We start from the raw sequence: 26,554 nt of genomic DNA, 5'->3' as shown, positions 1-26,554 counted from the left end.
ACCCCTACCTGGGGCCTCACCCCCTCCTCTTCTCCCGAGGAGGGGGCTTCAATTTCGCCCGAACAGCTGATCGGCACTGTTTCGGGCGAAAAAACAAACAGCTGAGCCGCGGGCAGCCAGGGGAGGCTGTCTTCGGCGCCGCGCCGCCACCGGAAGTCCCAGACTGGGGATTTTAGAAAAGAATATTGAGTGTGGTTTCCTGTCACTTTTAGTTGTGTATGCAACCTCCATTTTCATCAAACCAACCAGTCTTAAGTTCCAAACACCATAGTCTTATATAGTTCTTATCTTTATGAACAGTCCAAAATGTTCAACCACTTAAAAACAATCCAGTAGTTTCCCCCCTAGCAGGACAGCCAAAAAGTCAAGTTTTTTCTTTCTCTGCAAATGATACTTAAACTTAGATATCACAGCTCAGTAAGTGTATAATCCAAGAAGGTCAGCCACTTTTATAACAATTGTATTTCTCATTCTGCAATAGATAGGCCAGTGTATTTTCTTTCCCTTATTCCAGCTGTTCTCTGGTTGGCTAAGGGTCACTGTTGATCAAAGGAACAAATTGTGCTCTATTTCTGGGCGTCTTGCCAATTTCTGAGGTAGGGCAGCTGTAGTTCTATACTCTGATCCACCACTAGATATCAGTAGCTATTTTTTTCTAACTTCAGGTAATTCCCCGTTGTGCCAGGATTTTTAAAAGAAATGGTACAACGTTTCTGTAATGACATCTGCTAGCACCCTCAGAACTCTGGGATGTAATACATCAGGTCCTGGTGGTTTATATTCTCAAGATCAAATTGGTGTTCACTTACATTTTCTTGCTTATTTTAATTTTATTTCAAGTCTGTTTTTTACAGTTTTGTTTTTGGTAGGTTGGGCTATAGGTTCCTTTTGCGTGATCTTTCCAAACTGAAGTACTTTCATTTCATTTATTGTGTCTTGAACGTTGGGCAGTAGAGGGCAGCATTAAACATCTATGGGTAAACCAAACCTTGAAATTTTTGTGTGCTGGCTTCTCTGGGCAAGTCATGGATTATCCATTTTTCAGGGTATTTTGGTTAAAAAATTGAGGGTTATATTATCCACAGATAATCTTATACTTTAATATATAAATACTTGTAAATAGGCCACTGATTAATTGAACCCAATTTTAGTGCATTTGATACCTATAATTCTCCACTTAACAAATGCACTGTGTGTGTATGTGTGTGTGCTTGCGCGGGCTTGTATCCTGAGTTTTGACTTTACAATAAACTTCCATAACATATTTAATTTGTTTCAAATAAAAATAAAAGCCTTTCTTATCTTTTATCACAGGGCTATTCATTCAATCTTTCCACTTTTCTTCAGTTTGTAAAATATTGTAATGGAAAAAATTTCTGAAGCATCAGAGATTTAACAGTTTTCCACTTATATAAATGATCACACTGGCTTCTCTGGCAATATAAAAACATTCCCAAGTGACTTTGTAGTGACAGAAATTAATATACTTGGACAACTGGTTAATGAAATTGTGGCAGATTCTTTTCCAAAACCCAATGGAATCTTATCAGAAGAAAGAAACAATGGACCACAAGATTCCAAAAAGTTGTGGATAGATAAGGAATGCTCATCTAAAGAATACTGCAGAATTCAAGTCTATGGAACTTTCACAACGTACTTACAGCCAAGTAGTGGGAGGTGGGAAAAGATTTGGGTGAGGAATGTAAAATTTATACAAGTTTGAAATCTAAGAGAGAATTTTTACAAAATGTTTTATAGATGGTATTTAGATTTTAAAAAGCTAAGTATGTATCTGAATTATTAGCCTAAATGTTGGAGGTGCGGTGATGAAGACGTAATATATTTTCATATATGGTGGACTTGTAAAAAGGTTAAGGCTTTTTGGATAAAAGTCTGGTGGGATATACTAAGTTGATGTTGAATTTAATTACGGCAGCAAGACTTTTGATAGGTTAGTACTGGAAAGAGGAACTGCCGACCATAGAAGAGTGGACTTTAAAGGTTTCTGACCTGGTTGAAATGGCGAAGATTTCGGCCTATTTGAAAGATTACTTGCAGGAATGCTATATTATGGAAGGGAGAAAATGGCTTGAGTTTATCCAGAATAAGTATAGGGTTAAGAAGTTTTATATTTGAATAAGTCTTCTTTCTTTGTTTCTTTTTCTATATTAGTTTTTTTTATATATATTTAATATTACTAAGGTTTGTTTTATCCTATATAAGCTAGAGAGTGATAGATTTTAGAGTTTATGGTTGTTAGTATATGGTTGTTTATGATTGTTTTTTTTTTATATATATACCTTGTATTTAGCTCTGGGAAGTCGAGGGGGGGAGGGGGGGAGGGAGAAGGGTGGGGGAGGGGGGATTTTTTAAGGGAAAAATTGTATGTTAAAACTTTTCAATAAAAAAAAAAGAATACTGCAGAATTCAAGTTGATAATGTTCATTGTACTACTGATCAGCTTTCACTTTGTGTTCAGGAAAGTGAAGTCTGTAAAGATAATCACATATTTGAATGCCATTGTGACAGCTGCTATATTGGACACCTTATTAGATGAGCGTGTTAGAGAACAGCTGCATCAGTTTGCTTGTCATTTTAAAAACACATGGAATTCTGCATATGAGTCAAGAGATGTTCTCCCTGAATTCGCCCTTGGTTCAGTTCTTGACAAAAAGGTCCGAGCTAGCCTGCATGGGGTCATCAGGCAAGAATACCCTTTCTTAATCACAGCTACAAAATGTAATGAGATTATCGTCAAAGTGAATCAAGACTACCAAGAACTTTGTCAGTTGGTATCTGAAGAAGAAGCATATGGATTTCTAAAATTTTTGGATGCTAAATTAGAAAATTCCAAGTTTGCTTTTAGACCTGATGGGAATAAAGAGAATCGTAAGATACTCCACCATTTTCTGAATAAAAAATTTGGGAAGCTTATAGAAAGCAAATTGTTCCCTGACTCTCAGCAAAAGCTTGTGATTGTAGTAAGGTTTCGTGAGAAAAGTGGATTCGGGAAAAGGGCTTATTCTAACATTGGAGACAAGCACAACATTTATACAGGTACATAGGTAACTAATTTATTATTTTCTTGGAAAACATTTGTGTGTTCTTAAAGTAAAACAGTCTATTGTCAAACAGAGTGCTGCTTATTTTGAAGAAAGATCTCCATAAACTAAATTGGTCCCTGTTAACTAATTATATAGAATATTAATCCAATGTCTGCAATAATATAAGTTACATGTTGTCCTTGCTTAGCAACTGCCTTGAATAGCAGTTAACAAGGATAATGTAAAAGCAATTTTGTGACCGTTTAAGATATGGGTGTCAAACTCAATTGTGTCACATGATGTAACTATTTTGTCTTTGCGGAGCTGGGTAGGTGTGGCCTGCACGTGACGCATCCGAACCACGGGCCGCCAGTTTGACACTCCTGATTTAAGATTTCAGTTGAAATTGAGTAAGGTATTGTCAGTTTCAAGCATCAGCTGGGAGCCAGCAGGGGAATTATAATCAGCTAATCAAGGTCATAGAGTTGAGCTTGTTAGCTTGCCATTAGCACTTTTGAGGGAAGTGCTGCATTGTCAGAAAAGCAGATCAGGAAAAAATAACTTGTTCAAGCAATCTCTCCCCCCTGCAAGGGGGGAAAATGGATTAGACGTAGGACAGCGTATAAGAGAACTTTATCTAAATGCTACACCAGCAACCATTAATCTTCACAGGGTCACTCTCAGTTACATGGTTTACTTAGCGACCATTTCACCAGAACCAATTGCAGTCACTAAAAAAAGACTGTGTAAGGAAAACAACATGTTTTTATTAATATTTTTATTAGTTTATATTACTAAACCAAACCTTCTCAGCTTTATCAAGATGTAAAAAGTATTTGACTGATTTCAAAGTTGAGTATTCCGGTAGAGGCATGTCCCTACTTAATGTGGATTTAAATTTAAGATCACAGTTACTGTGTCTGGATACTGAAGGTCCATTTTTATCTATACTCCATTGCATCTGGAAGAGGCAAGCTTTCCTAATATGAAGTTTTCTAGCATTGTCATAGAGGTAGTGTATACCTTTTGAAATAGTAAAGTGTTTCCAATCCTTTGCAAATGCAATGCTTCACTGCTAATCATCAAAAGAATGCAGTTTGTGGACATATATTTTATGCCTATCAAATATCTGTTTAATAAAGAATGTCTGCATTAGCCTGAAAAAAGATGATGATGCTAAAATGAATAAAAAGATGCTGCATTCAGATTTTTAGAGTTCAAAATACTTGTCAAAAATTGATAAAGCCTAATACAGCAAGGATCACATCAGTGCTTCCATGTTCTATTAACATGGAAGATTTTGAATATATGTAATACCAAAATAATAGTGATTGTATGAATGGTTTAGATTTAAGTTGGTAGCTTAGTAACTCTTATGTGAATCAAAATCTAATGGAAGATACAGAAGCTTTAATCCGTAGCTCTACCTCTTGCACTTTCAATCAAATTTCCTTGATGGAAGGATTCTTAGTTCTGAGCTCTGTACTTTAAACCATGATAGCACACTAATATCACACCCCTGCATACACTCAGACATTGTACTTGGTTCTTTATACAATTAGAAGGTTCAAGGTCTTGGTCCAAAATGAAGTGTGAGGAAAGCAAAGGCTTTGCTTTGTTCCTCATAAATGAGTTGATACAGATTTGAGATTTCGGGGCAGCAGTGAGTGAAATATATATCTGTAACTTACATTTTTTTTAAATAATTCATGCAATTGCTAAATGTCTAGCATAGCCTAAAAATCACTGATGTTTTATGTTATTTCACTTGGGAAATTGAACTGGAGTTAATTATAGTGTTATTTTTATTACACTGAAGAAATTATAAACACATGCTTACAAAACAGCTACAATAAATTTGTTAGGATAGGTAATGATTGAGCCAGAGTGTTCTTACATGGAGTAGAATAAAAGTTAGTATAATATAAGAAAGTTTAATCTTAAAAGAGTCCACTTTTCCAGAACTTTCAGTTCAACATGTAAATAAATGTTAGATTAGCATATTTCTCTTGAGGGTCTGTATGAGATAAAATATGTCTGAATTGAACTTACAATTATGTTGCAGCTTTTACTCTTAGGAAAGAGAACCTGGAAACCCTTGAAGCAATTAATTATTTGTCTGCAAAGCTTGGTGTATTTCCTTCAGATTTCAGTTATACTGGCATTAAAGACAAAAGAACAGTTATCAAGCTGTTTTTGTGAAGAAAGTGACCCCTCAAAGGTATGAAGATTTACACTATATTTCAATTCATAAGCATCAATGTATGTATTACGATGTCACCACATATAGGTCATTTTGACATTGCAGTGTAATAAATGACATTTAACTATCATTTTATTTGAATAAGAACATCAAGATTCGTTTTAACAATTGGGTTCTGTTCAAGTTTGAATAGATGTAAAAAGACATACAGGTAATCCCCAAGTTACGAGTGTTCACTTAACGCTTGTTCAAAGTTACGTGATGAGCACCCCCTTGTGCTTACGAGCAAGTCCCAAAGTTACGAATATTGCAGCACCATGACAGTCATTTGCCCTTATATTAGAAGCAGATATAATGCATGTTACTAGGGTTTGGTTTTTGTTTTTTTTGTTTTTTGTAAGATCTGGTTGTAAATTGTAACCAAGATTTTTTTTCATTTCTTGTATTTATTTTGTTGTATAAATACTTTTTACTTATTTATGAGATACTTTTTAATCTTGCATTCATCACGATGAACAAGTATGAAAGAAGTACATGCATCAATGAAATTGCAGGAAATGTATAATAGAAAAATACAAAACATGTACAAACCAAAACTAACAGCCACATACTGTAGAGAATTGAATAATTTAGCAAATATACTGAACCTTTCATTTCCATTTGATGTTCCCAACATTCAGAAATCAGTGAGAGTCATAATTATCCATTGTTCAGCAGTACCTTTATGAGCAAAATAACTGTCCTAGCTTTTAAGTTACTTAGATCTTTTCATCAGGCAAAATATAAAACTCAACTACGTGAAAGAAATAGGGAAGTTTAAAAATTGACTAGCTGTTTCAGCTATGAAACTTAAAATTTAAAATAATCAAGTTGAGATTGGTGTTATTAATGTCATAGCTACTCCAGGTAGTCCTTGACTAATAAGCATTCATTCAGAGTTACAACAATGCTGAAAAAAGTATGCTTACTACAGTCACAGCATCCCTATGGTTATATCAAAATTTGGACCATTGACAGTTGGCATATACTTATGATGATTGCATGTCCCTAGGTCACATGATCCCAATTTGTGACTTTCTAAACCAGCTTCCACAAAGTCAATGGGTGAATTCAGATTCATTTAACAAACGTGATGATTTGCCTAATGACCCAAAAAAAACATGTAAAAATTGGGTACCACTCACGTAACAACTGCCTCACTTAGCGATGGAAGTTCCAGTCCCAATTGTGGTCATAAGTCAAGAACAAAAGTAAGGTTCATTCTCAACCTGGGTTGTGCCGTGGGTTAATTGTAGTTCCTATTTTCTTTTTTTAAGAAAAAGCTAAGTGGGTGCCATCATCACATGGTAATTTTTTTAACCTGTTTTAAAATGTCCATTAATAGATTCATTGGACAGTTACTGCTTATAATGTTCTCCACTTTGTGCATATTTCTAAGCTTTTCAGTTCTGTTCATTTTTATTAATAAACCCCCAAATGCAAACATTTCTTCAAACCCCAACCCCCCAACTATAGTGATTATCTTTCTCTGATCCTTATTTAGCAACTATATGTGACATTGTTTTTGAAATCTGGGTACCAGAGCTTTACTCAATTTTCAATAGAATGGCATAATTTTTCAGCACTTTCATCATTATTTTTCATCTTTTCTAATGACCTCTAGGATGAAATCCATGTCTTTTATGATGGACAAAAGTTTAGAATTCAAAATACTCTTGAGAGTGAAATGCCTTATTTTAAATACAAAAAAGTCTGTTTTAATAATTGTGAAATTCTTTTGAGATGTATTTTGCTTTGCAAATAGTTTGAAACATTTTGCATATCCCTAGTTGAAATCTACAGAAACATTGTAATTAAAAACACCAGAAATAATAAAGGAAAATTGAAGTATATTAGAGGAAAATGTCATGTGAATAATGAGTCTTAAAACAATCACTGTGGAGTCATGAGCTATTTTCTTAAATATAAAAATAAGAAATTGTCATCTTTTTCAAAGTACTCTTTAACCAGTATGTGAAAGAAATATTTAGTTTGAGAGTTTTACCTTACAGTTATACATTTAATAAGATGGGTTAGTATTACTTGTCATAAATATACTGTTAGGGGTAATAGTCTGAACTGACCTTTTAATTTATATTTTTGCAGTTCTTAATTGCTGCAAAATTATGTGTCAAAATAAATATTTTAAAAACAATGTAGCTGGAGATCTTTCATTAAAAATTCTTCCTTTTGCAAAATAGCTAATATTTCTACATCTAATATCTCTATTTCTGCAGCGGTTCTTCAATGTCTTTCTATTGAACAGTGTTTTTCCCTTCCATGTTTTCGGCAAGAACAGCAACTTTCCATATACAAATTGTTTTCAGGAGCATGAATCTAGTTTCTTATTTATTTTTAGGTTGTGCTTTTTTAAAATTTTGACTTTTTTATCTTAATGTTCTTTTATACTTTTTAAAAAATCTTTCTCATTCAAATTGACTGATGCCAATAAATTGTCTTAGAACTTTAAAATAGGTCCTGTAAATTCTAAAACTCTATGTCTATTGCATCAAATGGCATGATATCCTTAACTGTTTCTTAGCTTTGCAATTGAAAAAATGCTTATAAAATTTATATTAAGGTTCAGAATTTATTTACAGTCATACCTTGGCACTTGATTGCTTCAAAACTCCTCAGATTTGGTATTTGACACGATTTGAAGCAGAAATCTTGTCCCAGCACTTGTTTTTCTCCTGGTAGTCAACGTGCAAGGAAGAACTTGCCAATGTCAGCTACCTCGTGACATGCTATTTCTTCTGACTGAAATAGCAGGTCATATGGTAAGTCACGTGGGGTTGGGGGTTTTTTTTGGTACTCATTAGTTTTAGTATTCATCGTGTCTTTCAGAATGAATTACCGAGTACCGAGGTACCACTATGCAGGGCTTTTTTTCTCTCATAGAATGCTCAGAACAGCGTTCCAGCATCTTTTTTGGGGGGAGGGGAAAAAAGCTCCCTCTATTGGCTTTAGGAGTAGGCAATCTTGGCTCTTTTTTATGACTCATGGACTTCAACTCAGCCAGCCATGCTGAGGGGAAAGAGAGAGATTTCCAAGCTGAGCCATGCTGGCTCAGGAATTCTGGGAGTTGAAGTCCTTGAGTGATAAAAGAGCCAAGGTTGCCTACCCTGCACTAGAGGAGGACATTAAAATTATTTACAAGGTTACTTCTTTAGGAACTAAACTTTTAGAATCTAAAACAGCTAATTCAAAAAAGTCAACAGGAAAGAACCTCACATTTTTCATCTGCTTCTGTCTTTTGGAAGGTAAAATTAGATAACAAAATAATCTATTTCCTATGTTAACATCTCTGCAATGAAATCAGTAAAGGTAACAGGAAAGAAATGAGAAACATTTTTCTCAATGTAATATGTCTAATTTAGCTGATGCTAGAAAAAATAGTATCTTTTGTACACTCTTGAAAACTATTTTGAATCTATAACCATCTATTACAACTAAAACACTTTAAATTAAACAATTCTTAAGAATGAAATATTCTTAATTTGGACTTTACTTTTACTGTTTGGACTGTTGTGTGTTTTGAAAAATAGATTATTTAGAATCTAGTTATGTTGCACTTCAGTCTTTAAATAATTAACCTAGTATATACATAACAATACAAAACAAATGATGTTTTCCATGGTGAACTTAACATCAATAACAACATTTATTAAAAAGGCTAAAATAATTTCTGGTGGTATTATCTGTACATTAAAATTTTGTTTAGTCACAATCTTTCAAAAGATGTTACATATGTGCATAAGTGTAGTCAGTAGCATATGCCTTTTTAAAAATATCAGACATGCAAAGAAACAAAAATAAGTCCAAAATATCTGTATTACATCCAGAAATGTCAACTTTGCAACCAATATTTCTCATTCATAACTATGGCACCCTAAGGATACCTGCATACATGCAAATGCTTCTCTGGTATCAGTAACGCAGCAGGGATTGCTTTTTCCTTCCAGTAACAGATTGCTGGGAAATACCAAACATGGCCTTGAGAATTCCAATGTTTGTTACAAATTTTTCTGGATGTGGTTGGAAAGAGGCTGTTTGGCGCTGGAGACCACTGCCGCAAGGAACACAGCTCTGGGTCAGGGTTCGGAGCAGCTCAGGGTGAGGGCTCAGCACGGGCCGCAGAGTGGCAACTGCGGGGAGGGGAACCCCCATGGCGGCTGTGGGGAGGGGAATTCTCGTGGCATGTGGCTCTGAGCCGCAGGGGCAGGGGTGCAAAGGACAGGCAGTGACGCCGTAGCAAGACACCAGCATCTCTCCCAGTGACAGCACCTCTGAGTTCCAGCACCTTTTTTTTTTAGAAAAGAAGCACTGCCTCTATGTATTATTTTTTAAAAAATATTTGTATGACCACCTCTCTTAGAGCATAACTCTGGGTGGCCCACATCAATAAGAAAACTACAAACTATAAAAACAAGAACTAAAACTAAAAAGATCTGGTTATCCATCATGCCATGCCCACCCCGGCTCCACAAAGGCAAAAAACATCATGATACGTCACGTGACATGATTGAGTTTGACACCTATGTCTTAAATTGTCACAAAATTCCTTTTACATTATCATTGTTAACTCTTATTCAAGGCAGTTGCTAAACAAGGACGACATGTAACTTATATTACTGCATGCATCCACCTAGGATGTCCCAACAACGAATGGCTCTATCCCAGTGTATAGGTTAAAGAGCCAGTTCTTCTGGAAGACTAAAAGGGTGGGAGCCAGCCAGATCACCTAGGAGAAAATGTTTCACAAAGCAGGGACAGCTACAGAAAAGGCATACTTCCCTAGGCCTCATCTGCACCTTCTCTCAGGATGTGATGTCTGTCTATTCTCTCCAATGTTGTGGGATGGGCAGATACAGTACTTTTAGGAAAAAGTAGTTCCACAAATAACCTTGTGCCATGTTAAAGATAGCAGCTGGTACTTTCAATTTCACCTGGAAGGAAACCATGAGCCAATGCAGCTCGCACAGCAATGAATTTTTTTGCATCTAGAGAAACAGCTTACACCAAAATGTTTGGTTGAGCCCAGTACTAATCATTCGATGGTAACAAAAATAATATTGTCTGCCTTTCTGCAGATTAAAAGAACTTGGAAATGCGGTTGAAAAAAGACTTGGTATGTCTCATATATATTCTGTGAGCCAGCCACTTAGACTGGGTCAACTGCAAGGAAAGCAGTTTGACGTAATTGTGAGAGATTTAAAACTCCATAATAACGAGCCTACCTCAAGCCTAAAGGAGCAAATTTGTGAGGCAATTGAGAATGTCAAGGTAATACTCATATTCGGAATGATTTAAGTCACAATTGAGTCCAAAATTTCTGTTGCTAAATGAGACATTAAGTGAGTTTTATCCCATTTTATGACCTTTCTTGCCATAGTTGTTAAGTGAATCACTGCAGTTATTAAATTAGTAACATTGTTATTAAGTGAATTTGGCTTCCTCATTGACTTTGCTTGTCAAAAGGTTGCAAAAGAGGATCACATCACCCTGAAACACTGCAACCATTATAAATATGAGTCAGTTGCCCAGTATCTGAATTTTGATCACATGACCATGGGAATGCTGCAATGGTCATAAACGTGAAAAATGTCATAATTCACTTTTTAGATGTTGTTGTAGCTTCAAATGGTCACTAAACAAACTGTTGTAAGTTGAGGACTACCTGTATACTGAATAAAATTCACAAGATAGCCCAAATTATATTTTCTTTTTGTCTTACCGGTAATTTTGTAGAAAAATGGGTTTATAAATTATGGATCTCAGCGGTTTGGACAACGACAGAATATTCAGACCAATCAGATTGGCTTGGCTTGGCTGAATGAAGAAATGGTACTTGTTATACATTATTTTTAAGTTCAAAATTTGTCTTTCCATTTTATTATTATAGCAGATGGGGAGGTTAGTTGAAAGGCAGTAACTGTCCTAAGACCTAGTGAGTTTCATAGCCAGGCAGGCTCTTGAATCAGGTCTTCTACTCATACTATGATACTCATTTTCATCTATATGTTCTAAACCTGTCTCAGAGAAATTCTGCTCCCAGCTACAATATAAGACAAATTTGGGAAACATTTCATTTTTTTTAAAGATGGTATTGATGTAAAAATTTATTTATTTATTTATTTTAATTCCATTTATACCCCGCCCTACTCCGAAGACTCAGGGCGGCTTACAAGCTTAGCAAGCAACACAATGTTTGCATTTCTTTCTTGTTTATTTGAAAGGTCAAATCTGTGAAATTGTTTTTCACACCAGAAGATTCAAATGATCCTGTTAATAAGGCAAAGAAATACTTTCTTCAGACTGGTAAATACTTCACACTGATTTCTTTTCATGAAATACAGTATGGGAAGAAAGGTTTATACTTTATTTTCTGTAGTTCAGCATTTCCCAATCTTTCCAGCTCGGCAGACTGGCAGAGGCAGGAGCATGTGCGCTGCTTTGATAAATGCAGCTCACCCACTTCTGCAGCTGGGTTCTGAACAGGTTCCGACCCATGACTGCAGCCTGGAGTTTGGGGACCCTGGTATAGTTAGTCCCTTGAAATGCTTTCTGTGCAGAAAGATGTGATACAGTTATTATAAGTCCTGCCTCAGCTATCTTCTCAGGAAAACATGACCCTTGAAACAAGCGTGATTTCAAAAGGATCTTTTACTGAGAGAAAGAAATTGCAGAGTGGTCAGATGGAATCTGAAGGGGTTTTTTTTGTTTTTTTTTAAATTCCATTTATATCCCGCCCTTCTCCAAAGACTTAGGGCGGCTTACAAGCTTAGCAGTAGCCTTCATTCTATGTATATGCCTGCTTATTAGGGCTTTCACACACACCCCAAGCGGCATTATTACAAAGTCAGCTTAATTGCCCCCAACAATCTGGGTCCTCATTTTACCTACCTCGGAAGGATGGAAGGCTGAGTCAACCTTGAGCCTGGTGGGATGCAAACCTGCACTAATTGCAGGCAGCTGGTGTTACTTAAGGAGCCATTAGCCCACTGCTCCACCAACATTTCTCGCACAAAATGTTAAGCTAATTTCCCATTGTCCAAACCCCACCCCAAAGCCCCAGTTGTGAGAACTCCAACTGAAAAGGTGATAATGAGTCGTTCCTTGTCAACGTGATCTTGGTAGCAGGCAGGTGTTACCAGGAAAGGAGTCAAACCAGATAGCCCTGAGGGTTCATTCCCTCCTCCCCAATTCCCATGCAGATACATCAGAGCGAATGTAGAAACAATATAGAAACATCCTCAATCAACAAGTAACTCTCCCTCCCCTCGGAATGGCAGCCCTCCTAAACGAAGGGGAGATCCACCTAGAGAAGAGAAAATAATAGAACAAGAAAAGAAAGATTACACATTCATTTAGATTTATCAGAATAGTGGTCATAAAAGAGCTTAAGTAGTCTAGAGGATTTAATATGTTTCTTTTGTACCCATTCATTCTGAGCTCCAAGGAGGTTTTTCCACACTATTACCTATTGCGTGCCCACTCACCCTGTGCATGTGTAAGTCAAGGTTCTCTTTGATTTCAAAGTGCTGCTCCCCTTTCACCATAAGAGGTTCAGGTATCGGAAGAGGAATTGGCCTTAAAGGCAAAATCACTTCCGATTTTAGAAGACTGCAATGGAAAACGGGGTGGACTTTTCTTAGTGACTTAGGTAGCTCTGATTCTACTGTGACTGAGTTAATAATTCGCTTCATGGGAAAAGGCCCTACAAATTTCAGTCTTAACTTCTTTGAGGGCTGTAGAGACTGTAGGAACCGTGTGGATAAGTATACACGGTCCCCAGTGTGAAATGGTTTAAGCTCTACCCTTTTTGTATTGGCTTGGGTTTTGTAAGCTGTCCTGGCCTCAGCAAGGGGCCAACTGGCCAGATATTCTTTAACTGATTTAACCATTCTTTTAAGGAGGGGATTGTGGGGTTGTTGGTTGGCTATTCAGACATTGGGTTGAAATCTTGTCCTGTTGCCACTCAGAAAGGCATGAATCCTGTGCTGGTATGTACAGCATTGTTGTATGCCACTTCAGCAAAAGGCAAGAAATCAGTCCAGTCATCCTATTGGTGGTTGATTAAGCAACGAAGGTACTGCTCTAGAACTGAATCCATTTGTTCTGCCCCCCCCCCTTTCTATTGTAGATGGGTGACTGGAACTGAGTCCTTAGTCGGTACCTAAGAGATCCACAAAAGCTCTCTAAAACTTAGACGTGAATTGGAACCCTCTGTCTTCAGACGGAATGGGATGTTCAGGCACTGACCTTTGGCCACGCCTCCTTCTCAAGCCTCCAGTCTCTGTCCATTTGCAGCCAGCTTTCCTCCCCCAGCCATTCTCCACGGCCAATGGACCCCTTGCCCGCTGCCCCACACCTTTAGGCCCAGCCCATTTGCCAAGGCCCCCTTTGTTCCAGGCCTTTCGCTGCATGGGACAAATAGCCGCCAGCCAATCAGATGGTAGGCAGAAGCCATGGTGCTGCAAGAATAGTGTGCAATCGCCAGGGCTTCGGGTTGGGTACAGCTTCTGGCGGTAAAGTGAGGCTTGGGAAGCCTGTCAGGGTGTTAGTTGATTATTCCCAAAGATTCCCTAACTTTAAAATAGCTCTTGGGTGGTGACAGTTACCCAGCACAAGAGGCTCAGGAGAAAGGTGCTGGCAATGCTAACTCCCAAGAATGAGGGGCTCAGAGGCAGCTACAAATATGGCAGAGAGGGAGGGAGGCCAAAGAAAGGAAATCAGCCCGATTGACAAGGAGCATAGTAACCCTGCCCCTACTCCGCAGAGGTAGATCCCTATCTTCCCCAGCCTGGCAGGGGTCTTCCTGCCACACCGTTGCAGACAAGCAGGGCTCCAGTGAGGAGGAGGAGCAGGAAGAGGGTTTAAGCACGTTCAGCAACCAGAGTGGGTTGCTTTGTGGGTAACCTCCCAGCACGACAGAAGTGACCAAAACCTGCTGCAACCATCCAGCAGATAGGTGGAGGGGAAATAAAAACCAAACAGCCACCCACTGCCAATCCTTAACATAAATGCTCATGACAACGAAAACCTTGGGGAGAGCACAGGTGGGCAGATAGGCATCTTGCTTGGCTGGTGGCTTCGGGAGGGGGGGCAGGGGCAGCTTCACACCCCCCCCAAACACTGCCCTCTTACGAAAGCAGGATGAAAACTCTGAAAAATTACAAGGAAAAAAAGGTAAAACAGAAGAGTGTCTCTCAATGGTTTTCTTCCCCACTTCCTTCTAGCAGTAAAGGAAAAACTTGGCTTTCTTTGGTTTTAATTCAGATGGGAGGATTCAAGGGTGGGTTGTTTGTTTCAAAGCAAGGGAAAGGGGCTGGGGGGGGGCACGGCAGGCAAAGGGAGATGGCGCATGGCTTCTGGCTTTGTGGAGGGGCATTGGGGGCACAGTCTTTTTAAAACAGCAAAATGCAAAAAATAAAAATCCCCCACTCCACCTCCCCCCCAAGAACTGGAAGCGGATGTAATCTTTTGTTTTGTTTTGTTTTGTTTTGATTCCCTCCCCTTTCTCTGTCCTGTTTCCCCCCTCCTCTCTCAGGTGCTAATTGCAGTTCTCTGGCAAATTGAAGTTGAGAAAAATTGCAATAAAAAATGAAAATTATTATTATTGGATGACCCTGGGATACTGCGACTGTCATAAATATGAGTCAGATGCAAAGCATCTGAAATTTAATCACATGACCCTGTAATGCTGTGACCGTCTTAAATACAACTCAGTTGCCAAGCATCCGACTCATATTTATGACGGTTGCAGTGTCAAAGAGTCACATGATCAAAATTCAGATGCTTGGCAACTGAGTCATATTTATGATGGTCACAGCATCCCAGGGTCATGTGATTAAATTTCAGACGCTTAGCATCGGACTCGTATTATGACAGTTGCACTTTCCCATGATTACGTGATCAAAATTGGGATGCTTGGCATCTGACTCATATTTATGATGGTCACAGTGTCCCAGGCTCATGTTTTTTATTTCCCACCCCCACCTGTCTACTGGGTGGTTGCAGCATGTTTTGGTCACTTCTGTTGTGCTGGGAGTTTACCCACGAAGCACGTCTGGTTTGAGGGGAGGATCCCCACTCCGGTTGCTGAGCTTGCTTAAACCCTCTTCCTCCTCATTGGAGCCGCCCTTGTCTGCAACAGGAAGGAGGCAGGAAGACTCTGCCAGGGCAGAGATGATGGGGATCTACCCTCTGTGGAGTAGGGGCAGAGTTACTACGCTCCCTGTCAATCAGAGTTGGTTTTCTTTCTTTGCCCTCTCTCCCTCCTTCCCATACTTGTAGCTGCCTCTGAGCCCCTCATTCTTGGGAGTTAGCATTGCCAGCACCTCTTTCTCCTTAGCTCCTTGTGGTGGGTAACTGTAACCATCCAAGAGCTGTTTTAAAGTTAGGGAATTTTGGGGGATAACCCACTAACATCCCAACATGGCCCCATGCCCCCACTTCAACACCAGAAGCCACCCCCACCCCCAAAGCCCCTGCAATCACCTATTGGCAATCACACACTCTTCCCACAGCACCATGGCTTCTGCCTGCCATCTGATTGGCTGGCGACTATTTGTCCTGTGCAGCCAAAGGCCCAGGACAAAGGGGAACTCAGCGAATGGGCCAGGCCAAAGGGCACAGGACAAGGGGCTCATTGACTGTGGAGAATGGCTGGGGGATGGCCAGCAGAGGAGAAAAGCTGGCTGCAAATGGACGAAGGCAGGAGGCTCAAGGAGAAGGAGATGAGACCAAGGGTAGGAGGCAAAATATCTTAGATCCGATGTGTTGCAGTGCTCCCTGCAGGAGGTAAACGTGGCGCAGGAACATTTCTGCCAGCCCTTTGGCCATGGGAATCTTTTAGCAGGGGATGAAATGTAACCAAGTAACTCTTCCCCTACCTTTGGAATGGCAGCGTTCAGTACGGACCTGACAGTTATAGATTAAGATTAATATAGTATAAGAAGAATAGAAGAATAGAATAGAGCTTGAAGGGACCTTGGAGGTCTTCTAGTCCAGCCCCCTGCTCAAGCAGGAGAATCTATACTGCTCAGACAGGTAAATGTCTAGTCTCTTCTTAACAATCTCCAATGATGGAGCGCTGACAATTTCTGGGGGTAAGCTGTTCCACTGGTTCATTGTCCTCACTATCAGGAAGTTTCTCCTTAGTTCCAGGTTGCTTTGTCTTCTGGGGTGTTGGCTACTCCTGCCAGTTTGGTGTCATTTGCAAATTTGATGAGTTCCCCTTCAATTTCCCCTTCAATTTCATTTATGAAGATATTGAAGAGCACTAGGCCTAAGATGGAACCTTGTGGTACCCCACTGCTTACTTCTCTCCATGTGGATGTAGTGCCATTGAGGACTACTCGTTGAGTACGGTTTGTTAGCCAGCTACAGATCCATCTGGTGGTGATGTTATCTATCCCACCTTTTCCTAGTTTACCAAGGAGTAGGTTGTGGACTACCTTGTCAAATGCCTTACTGAAATCTAGGTATACTATATCCACTGCGTTTTGCTAGAGTACTAGTTTAGTCACTTTATCGAAGAATGAGATGAGATTGGTTTAGCATGATCTGTTTTTAACAAACCCATGCTGGCTACAAATTATGACTGTTCAGAACCAATATTCTCTGGGGGCTCTTTCTAACTTTAATTCTAACTCTAATCTTTCTACACTTATGGGTTCTGCATGCCCCTGGAGGGGAGGGGAGAAACACTGCGGGCTACTTCTTTGTTTTCCTCTGTCACTACTCTGTAACACTTTTGCTGTTTGCTCATACACGCTCTTTGAACTATCTTCCCTCTTGATATCAGCTTGGAAGGTGGGGGTGGGGAGGAGAAAGGAATGCGCCTCCGGCAATTGGTTTATCTCCGCTTTTGGAAGGGAAGGCACCAAGACCCAACAAAACATTGCTGCAACCCTGAGACAGCCTAGCTTTATCAGCTCTTTCCCACAACGGACTTAACACCTGGGGATTGGCCCATTCGAACTGACCGGATGAACTATTGGAGTGGGGTTTGCTTGGGACATTTTTAACCTATTGATCTAAGCGGGAAACCCTCAAATCCTGTCTATTACGCCTTCTATCAAATTCTCCTAATAAAAGTTCCTTTTGAAAGAAACTGCTTCCACAAGTTCTGCTTTCTTAGGATGAGGTTTTGAAGTGGGCCCTGACAGACATTGTTTGCTTCTAGTTGTTTGCAGATTTGTTTTTTGATTATCTTTTCTAGGATCTTCCCAGGTATTGATGTTAAACTGATTGGTTTGTAGTTTCCTGGGTCCCTTTTTTCCCCCCCCTTTCTTGAAGATGGGGACCACATCAGCCCTTTTCCAATCCTCTGGTACTTCTCCGGTGCTCCAGGATTTATGAAAGATGTGGTGCAATGGTTCTGAGATAACATCTGCCAGCTCTTTCAGAACTCTGGGATGTGGTCTGTTGGGTCCCGGTGATTTATATTTGTCTAGGTTGGATAGGTGCTCCCTTACCATTTTCTTGCTTATTTTAATCTTTGTTTGTAGTATGTTTTTTGCAGTGGTGGTTTTTTTTGATGTGTTGGGCTATAGTTTCTTTTTGTGTGAAGACTGACACAAAGTATGAGTTAAGCAGCTCTGTTTTCTCCATGTTGCCTGTGATTTCCTTGCCATCTTCTCTCTTTAGCGGGCCTACAGTTTCCTTGATTTTTTATGCTTGTTAATATGTTGGAAGAAGCTTTTTTATTGTCCATTTGTGTTGCAAGTCTTTGTTCGTTCTGAGCCTTTGCTTTCCTGACTTCATCTTTGCATGTTCTGGCTGTCTGCTGATAATTGGCTTTAGTTATGTGCCCTTATTTCCATCTTTTGTATTTGTCCTTTTTGTCTTAGTTCTTTGTGCAGCCATGCTGGTTTCTTCTTGGATATCTTGTTTCTTTCTCAGTGGTATAAAGATTATTCTTGATTTCTCTCTCTCTCTTCCTCACTTGCTCACTTTCGTTCCTATACTGTATGTAAATTCTTCCTTTTCTCCAAGAGTTCAAAGTGATTTATATGCTTGTACAAAGAGTCTTTTTGCTTTTCTCCCTTTAAGAAGTTTTGTTTTTCTTCTCTGTGGGCATCTGGGAAGCAGTTTCAGAGAACAATTCTCTTCTTTAGCCAAATATCCTCCATTCTATTCTTAAACAGGGCAGTTAAGTGGCTATCCTATTCTAAACTTAAGCCCTAAGAATCCACATGATTTTAGCTTACTAGGTTAGAATGAGACAAGGAGATGGATATCCAAGGATTACTTTTATATGAGCATAAAATGTAGTTCATCCAACTTTTCTATATCTTACTTTCTTGGATCCCATTTATAATTAACTGATTTTAATTATATCATTATATATCCAGATGCAATTCTATATTATTTTGCTGAATAATCCCCACAATGATACAGAAATTGTTGAAAAATCAAAGATGCTCTCTATTCATGTTTAAACATAATAGTTGATACAAAATATTTAAGAAAAAGATTTTTTCACACTATAAAATTGCTGCTGTTGATCTCAAAAAGCAGAGGAAAGTCACTAGGGTTCTATGTTATTTTGTAATATTAATATTTTGTTAGCCTTATTTTTAAAAACTAATGTAGAAATATGTAGTACTAGTTTTCTTTTTTCATTACAAAGGTTGGACTGTTCACTTCCATTGGAGAAATCTGGAAGCACTTCTGCAGAAGGATTTGAAGGGTTAAATTGGTGGACCACATAATAGACAAAGATATTCCCATTTAAAGCAGTGGCTGCATTTTTGCTGAAATCTTGACTTTGTGGAGCCAGACCACAAAATGAGAGAAGGCTACAGAGGCATCCATTAGAAACATAATATGAACTTTACTCTTGAATCAGCTTTTCTTTCTGTCTTACTTTTCAGAGGACGCAAAAGGTACCCTTGCAATGCTACCTGACTTTAAAGTAAGAGGAAAAAAAATACTGTGTGCCTTGAACCGATATGGTTTAAATCCTGATGGGTGTAGGCAAGGATGTCTCAGCATTCCTCATGCAATGCATATTTTCTATGTCCACGCATATTGCAGTAAAATTTGGAATGAAGCTGCATCTTACCGGATTAAGACCTATGGTACAAGAGTTGTCACTGGCGATCTGATTATTTTGTGTCTGAGCTCTGAATTCCAGGCTCTAATTGTTTTGTTCTGATAGACGAGGACTCAGAGTGGTTTTTTTGCAATGAACGAGTTTATTGAATACACAAATGTCAACTGGCAACTGTCAAGTGTTGCAACCTTTTATAGTGGAACTGTTTGAACTGTAACCAATTAGAGGCGTTTATTCTCCCGCTTCTTGCTATTCGCAGCCAATGATTGCAGCTGAATCTCCCGCTCAAACCTAGCTACGGTGCAGTCTGCAAATTCCCTAGTTTGCAACTATTTACATACACAACACCCCTTACCCCCCAGTTGTTGTTATTTATGAACAAAATCCTTCAAGTATTTAGGTGGCCTATGGATTCTAGAAGGGTATCTATTGCCCTGGCTGCTAGGGGCACCCTTACCAGATTGTCTGCTTAGCTGATTGTCTCTGTTGGACCTGGGCTCTTGGTTAACTGGCTCTGATGCTTCCCTATTGCTGTTTTGTGGATTTGTTTGTGTTTGAAGATCATCTGATCCTGGCCTACTCCGCAGGGGTATTTCCCAATCGTACTGACTAGCTTGCTGTTGTTGGTTACCAGGGACTGAGTTGTTATGCAATTCTGCAACCCCACTATCTGGCAGGTTGTTATCACTGAACCAGGATGTACTGTTCCCCACAAATGTGCTTTGCTCCCCTTCTTCAGGTACGCACCCACTAGTTCGCTTCCTCAACTGGTCTATGTGTCTCTTGCTGATCCTATTCCCTTCCCCCTCAATAGTATAAGACAGGGGACCTAAAATTTCAGTAACCACCCCTGGGATCCATTTGTCCCCTTGTGCATAGTTTCTAGCCCAGATTAAATCCCCCACTTTAAATGTTCTACTAGGTATGTCCAGTTCAGCACTTGGTGGAAGTCTGTCAGGGTGTAATCTGTCCAATTTGGTGGTTAGTCTTCTTCCCCACCTCATTTCAGCTGGACTTTTGCCCGTGGCAGTACATGGGGTCGTGTGTTGGGTCAGCAAGAACTCGGCCAGTCTTTGAGGCCAGTCACCTCGGATGATCCTTTTTAAAGCGTCTTTCGTGGTCCTCACATTACGTTCAGCCAAGCCGTTGGTGGATGGGTGGAAGGGTGCTGATGTCTTGTGCTTAATCGAGTTGGCCTTGAGGAAATCCTGGAATTCAACAGAGGTGAATTGTGGCCCGTTATCTGACACGATTACGTCTGGTAACCCGTGAGTGGCAAAGAGGCCCCTTAATACCTGTATTGTTCTACCCGAAGTCGTAGAGCTGACTGGTACTACCTCTAGCCATCTAGAGAAGCTGTCAACAACCACCAGAAATGTTACCCCCTGGAATAGTCCAGCGAAATCAATATGAATCCTGGACCAAGGATTTCTAGCTAACTCCCATTTATGCGTACGAATGTGTTGTTGTTCTGGCCTAGAGCGTTGGCACAGGTGGCAATTGGCAACGCATTCCTCAATGTTGTTGTCCAGACCTGGCCACCACAAGTGACTCCTAGCCAACGCCTTCATGCGTACTATTCCTGGGTGGCCTTCATGTAATTCTAATAGAATGGCTGGCCTGTGGATTTCAGGAATAACCACACGATTTCCCCACAGTAAACATCCCAAATGAACTGACAGTTCATCTTTCCTTCTGAAATATGGGATGTACTTGGCATCCGGATTTGCATTTGGCCACCCGCTTAGAACCCAGGCCATTATTCTCTTTAAAGTTGGATCAGAGTTTGTTGCCACAGCTATATCTTTAGCTGTTAAAGGCCAGTCAGGGATGTCCTGTAGAGACATTATTTGTCCCACAGGGGCAGGGTCATCCTCAGTGATGTTCAAGGGCAGCCTGCTCAGGGCGTCAGCATGTCCCATATCCTTGCCCGGTCTGTATTGGAGAGAAAATGAATATGCTGAGAGGAAAATGGACCACCTCAGCATTCGGGGTGACATGATTTGGGGAGTCTGTTTATCCGTGGTAAACAGTCCCAACAGGGGTTTGTGGTCAGTCAGTATGGTAAAGTTCCTACCGTAAAGGTAGTCATGGAACTTCTTTACTCCCGCCACAATTGCCAATGCTTCCCTGTCAATCTGCGCATAGTTCCTCTCGGCTTTGGTTAGTGTCCGGGAGTAATATGCGATTGGTCTTTGTATCCCTTGGTTGTCTAAATGGCTGATCACAGCCCCCACACCATAAGGTGAAGCATCACACGCTAGGTAAATAGGTTTATTTTCTATAAAGTGGGTTACAGTTGATTGGCTGGAAAGAATGTCTTTTAACGTTTGAAAACTAACTCTATGTTTATTCTGCCACTGCCAAGGGGCCTTCTTATCTAAGAGTCTGTGGAGGGGTTCTGCAATGGCAGCCTTGTGAGGTACAAACGTATGGTAAAAGTTTACCAAGCCAAGGAAGGCTTGTAGTTCAGCCTTGTTTCTTGGCTCAGGAGCCCATTTAATTGCCTTAATTTTGTCAGGGGTAGGATGGATTCCATTCTTGTCTATCCTGAATCCCAAAAAATCAGTGGACTTAACCCCAATGGAACATTTTTCCTTTTTTAATTTCAATCCAGCCCCCCTAAATCTGCCCAGTACCTGTTCTAGCCGCTCTACTAACATTTCCTCATCTTTTCCAGCTATCAGGACATCATCAAAGTAAGGGCATACACCTGGTATGCCCTTTAAGGTCCTCTCCATCACTTCTTGGAAGATGCCTGGAGCAGCTGCAATACCAAATTGCAGTCTGTGGACCCGGAACGCCCCCTTGTGGGTAACAATCGTCTGTGCTTCTGCAGCCTCTTCAGAAACAGTCAATTGTAAGTACGCATGCGCCAAGTCTAACTTGGCAAACATGGCGCCGTCCTGGATCGTCGCGAGGACCTGCTTCACCGTCGGGACCGGGTAAGCATGCTTTTTCATTCCAATGTTCAGGGTGGCCTTATAGTCAGCGCAGATTCTCACATCCCCATTAGGTTTGAGGGGTGTGACAATCGGCGTTTCCCATAGGCCACCCTCAACAGGTTCTAAGACTCCTTGGCCTACTAGCCTGTCGAGCTCGGCCTCGATTTTTTCCTTCAGGGCGAAAGGCACCCTTCGGGCCTTAAGCCTGATAGGTTTCACTGAAGGGTCTAGGTTAAATTTAATCGGGGGCCCTTTGTATTTACCGAGAGACCCATCGAATACGTCTGCAAATTCATTGCAGACTGATTCGAGGGTCTTATTTTTAATTACTGAATTTATTCCCCCGACCCAAATGCCCAGGGCCGGGAACCAGTTAAGGCCAATTAGACTAGTCCTATGCCCTTCGGTAACTATTAAATCTAAGACCCCCTTAAATCCCTTAAATTTTACTCTAAGGCTAACCTTCCCTTTTATTTTTATTGGGCTTTTTTGAAAGTCTGTTAACTGAATTTTTGTTGAACTAAGTGGAATTTTCCTTCCACTTAATTGTTCAATCCTCTCAAGGGTTTCACTGGAGATTATTGACACTGAAGCCCCTGAATCTATTTCCATTCTGCAAGGAACCCCTTGCAGATGGACTATGATTTTTAATTTTCCTTCTGGAAAATTGCTGTTTTTCCCTTTCCACCTGCGATTGACGCGCGCCACCTCCCCTAGATTTGGAATTTTAACCCGGGGTCTAGGGGTCTCTTTGCCACTAAAGTAAGGGGTTACCTTACCTTCGGGCCACACATCGACTTCGTGCAGGCGGTTGTCACGAGCGCGGCTCCTACAGATGGCCTGGATGTGGCCAGTCTTCCCACACGCCCTGCACTTTGCATTTCGGAATCGGCAAGATGCACGGGGATGGTTGCCTCCGCAGCTGCCGCACCGGTTTTGGCTGTCGTTGTCTCTCGGTCTGGTTGCGGTGTCCCTCCATGGTCGTTGTGCCCCGGTCGCTTGTCTTTGCGGAGTTGCGGGTTGTTGTCGGCGGTTAGGATCGGGCCCCTCACTTCTGGGCGGTCTTGGCGCCAATTTCCCGAATCGTCTTGAGACCTCGGCGATGTCGTCTTCCCACTGCTGGTCCACCTCCCCACAGTCCACATAGCCCTCTTGGTTGATCTCGGACGCCGCTGCCATGCTACTGCGGGGGGGGTCGCGATACCCGGTAGACTCGTACGTTAAGAGTTCGTCTATCACCTCCTGCAGATCGCCGGTGGGTTTGGCGATTATTCTGTTTTGTAGCTGCTCATCACGCAAGCCCAGTACGACTCGGTCCCGAATTCTTATTTCTAAGTTATCGTATTTACATCGTACTGCGGCTTCCCTGACGGCAGCGACAAATTTTTGAATGGATTCACCCGGTCTCTGGTTCCTTTTCTCAAAGATGCGGCGCCAAAAGAGCTCAGATCTCCTAGGTGTAAAGTGGACCTTTAGTTTGGCTAAAAGGTCGGCATAAGGCACGCTAGAGACTGGTTGCGGTTGACACAGTCCGACGGCGATTCTGTAGACCGGTGTGCCGCAAATTGTCAATAATGCTGCCGCCTTTTTTCTGTCATCAGTGATTCCGTTCACTAGCAGGAACCCTTCCACTTGACCGATGTACTCTTCCCAATCCTCGGGGAAGTTTGGGTCGAATTCCTTCAAGGACCCTATTTGCGCCATTCGGAGAATTTTTCTATTTCACCGCGGCCGCTGGTTGACTGTGACTCGTTTTCGAATTTGCCACCTTTGCGCAACAATTCTCCGATTCTCTGGTCTTCTGTCTATCCCACCTTCGTCGCCAATTGTTTTGTTCTGATAGACGAGGACTCAGAGTGGTTTTTTTGCAATGAACGAGTTTATTGAATACACAAATGTCAACTGGCAACTGTCAAGTGTTGCAACCTTTTATAGTGGAACTGTTTGAACTGTAACCAATTAGAGGCGTTTATTCTCCCGCTTCTTGCTATTCGCAGCCAATGATTGCAGCTGAATCTCCCGCTCAAACCTAGCTACGGTGCAGTCTGCAAATTCCCTAGTTTGCAACTATTTACATACACAACACTAATATTTGAAATATCTTTTATATGGTCTATAAATTGCATTAAAATTCTGAGACTGAGGTAATCTTTGCACAAACTTTTTTACAACAGGAATTGGTCATTTGGTGTCCTATAAATCACTGGGGCTATTATTTCCATTATATCCAGGTTATTTACTTTCTGATTATAGAAATTATAGTCCAAAAATTTTAAGAAGTACACTACTGGATATTTGCCATTATTCCAAGCTAGTTCATTATGAACAGAGAAATCTTTATTTAAAAATCACACTGTATGAAAATCAGGATAGGATACAAATTGTTTCTATTTATAGATACATAAAAGAAAATGTAAAGGATTATACAGAAGCTATGCAATATGTGAAACATAATCTACAAACCACATTCCCATTTTTAAAAATTATTTATTTAAAAAGATTTGTATGGCTGTCCATTTTAAGACAACTCTAGGCAGCTCACAGTAATAATGCTATAAAAATCATTAAAAGCAACATCAGCAACATCGTCATCCTACCAGCTGACAAAGGACGAATGACAGTCATACTAGACATGGCTGACTACATACAAAAAGCCAAACAACTCCTACAGGACACAAACATCTTCAGACGCACCAATTCCTGAACCCTAATCAGAGAACTTCTACACAAGACACATCCATTCACAACAGAAAACCATGAACAACTGAAAGGATCACCTATGGGATCCCCCATATCTGGCCTGTTTGCAAGTTATCATGCAAAAAATCGAAAAAATTGTCTTCCCACAAATAAACCCCAAGCAATAGGTACATTACATGGATGACACCTTTGTAATAATCAAGTGCAACCAAATTGACCAAACCTACCAAAAAAATCAACATCTTCACAGACATCTGGTTCACAATAGAAACTGAGAACAAAAATGACCTGCCATTCCTGGATGTCCTTGTAACCAGAAACACCAGTGGCTAACTTCTAACATCCGTATACAGAAAGGCAACACACAGAGAACAAATCATTAACCTCCACAGCAACTACCCCAAATGCCCTAAACAAAGCTGTGTCACAGCACTTTTCAGAAAAGCAGAATCCCATTGCAACATCACAGAAGCCAGATCAGCAGAACAGAGACACTTATATAGAGTCTTAGAGAGAAATACTTAAGCAGTATTGGGCCAGCCAGCATCTGAGATAGAGGGATGTATGGATAAAGTTTTTCGTGTAAATTCATGGATTGCAAGGCAGAGGAAGCTACCTAGAGATGTGGTGGTCTATTTTACAAAGAGAGCAACTAGAGATGAAGTTATTCAAGCTGCTTATGATACTAAAGTTGTGGTTGCTGAGCAAGAAGTTCTGGTTCTAAAATAGATTCCTCCAAAGATTTTAAGGAGAAGGAAAGATTTTGCATTTCTTGTACAGGAACTTAAGCAACGTGATATTAAGTTCAGATGGGAGATTCCAGTCGGATTGGTGGTGATGCACGAAGGTAAAAGATATCGTCTGGTTACTGTGACTCAGGCGTGTGACTTCTACAGCAATGTTTTAAAAGCAACCCCTCTATCACTCTTGGAAGCTGCAAAGGGATCTGGAGAGGGGAAACCTCAAGAGGCTGAAGGTGGACAGACAGAGGAGAATGGTGCTGGAGGGGATCAAATTATAGCTTCATTGGCTGTTGCTGGAGAGCAGAGGTTGACGCGTGCCGCTTTAAAACGAGCAAGACAAGTACAAGAGCAAGACCAGCAGAAGTTTATGGAACTTTCAAAGCGTACTTATAGTGAAGCTGTGGGAGGAGCGCGGCCCAAAGAAAATACAGGGGCTATTGAAGACGTGCTCCAAAAGCTTCGGGGTGCCACGCATGGTGACTAAATTTCTAACTTGGAATGTTAATGGATTAAACTCACCACAGAAGAGAAAGAAAGTTTTTCAATATTTAAAACAATTTAAGATTGATGTTATATGTTTGCAAGAAACGCATATTAGGGTTATGGACCAAAAGTATTTATCGAACTCAAGGTTGGGCACGCAATTTGTTGCTTCTGCGATGAATAAGAAAAATGGAGTGGTTGTCTACGTTAAAAGTACTCTAACAGCGGAATTAATTGAAGCAGATAAGCAAGGAAGATATGTTATGATAGATTTGTTGTTAGAAGGTAAAAAAACGCTTTTAGTTGGACTGTATGCTCCTAATCAACAA

General features: G+C 40.4%; 1 protein-coding gene across 1 annotated transcript; it reads left to right on the top strand.

Moving 5' to 3' along the window:
* Nucleotides 1-2,361: 2,361 nt before the first annotated feature.
* PUS7L (pseudouridine synthase 7 like) lies at nt 2,362-19,555 on the top strand. The gene is given in 7 exon segments (XM_081330332.1): nt 2,362-3,057; nt 5,110-5,225; nt 5,228-5,265; nt 10,380-10,572; nt 11,038-11,133; nt 11,526-11,607; nt 19,173-19,555. Coding segments are annotated over 7 exon segments (1,428 nt in total). The 5' UTR covers nt 2,362-2,438; the 3' UTR covers nt 19,457-19,555.
* The last annotated feature ends 6,999 nt before the right edge of the window (nt 19,556-26,554 follow it).

Source organism: Vipera berus (genome assembly GCF_964194415.1).
Source record: "Vipera berus genome assembly, chromosome: 6".
In the NCBI taxonomy this organism is placed as follows: Eukaryota; Metazoa; Chordata; class Lepidosauria; order Squamata; family Viperidae; genus Vipera; species Vipera berus.
This window is presented reverse-complemented; position numbering and strand designations above follow the sequence as displayed.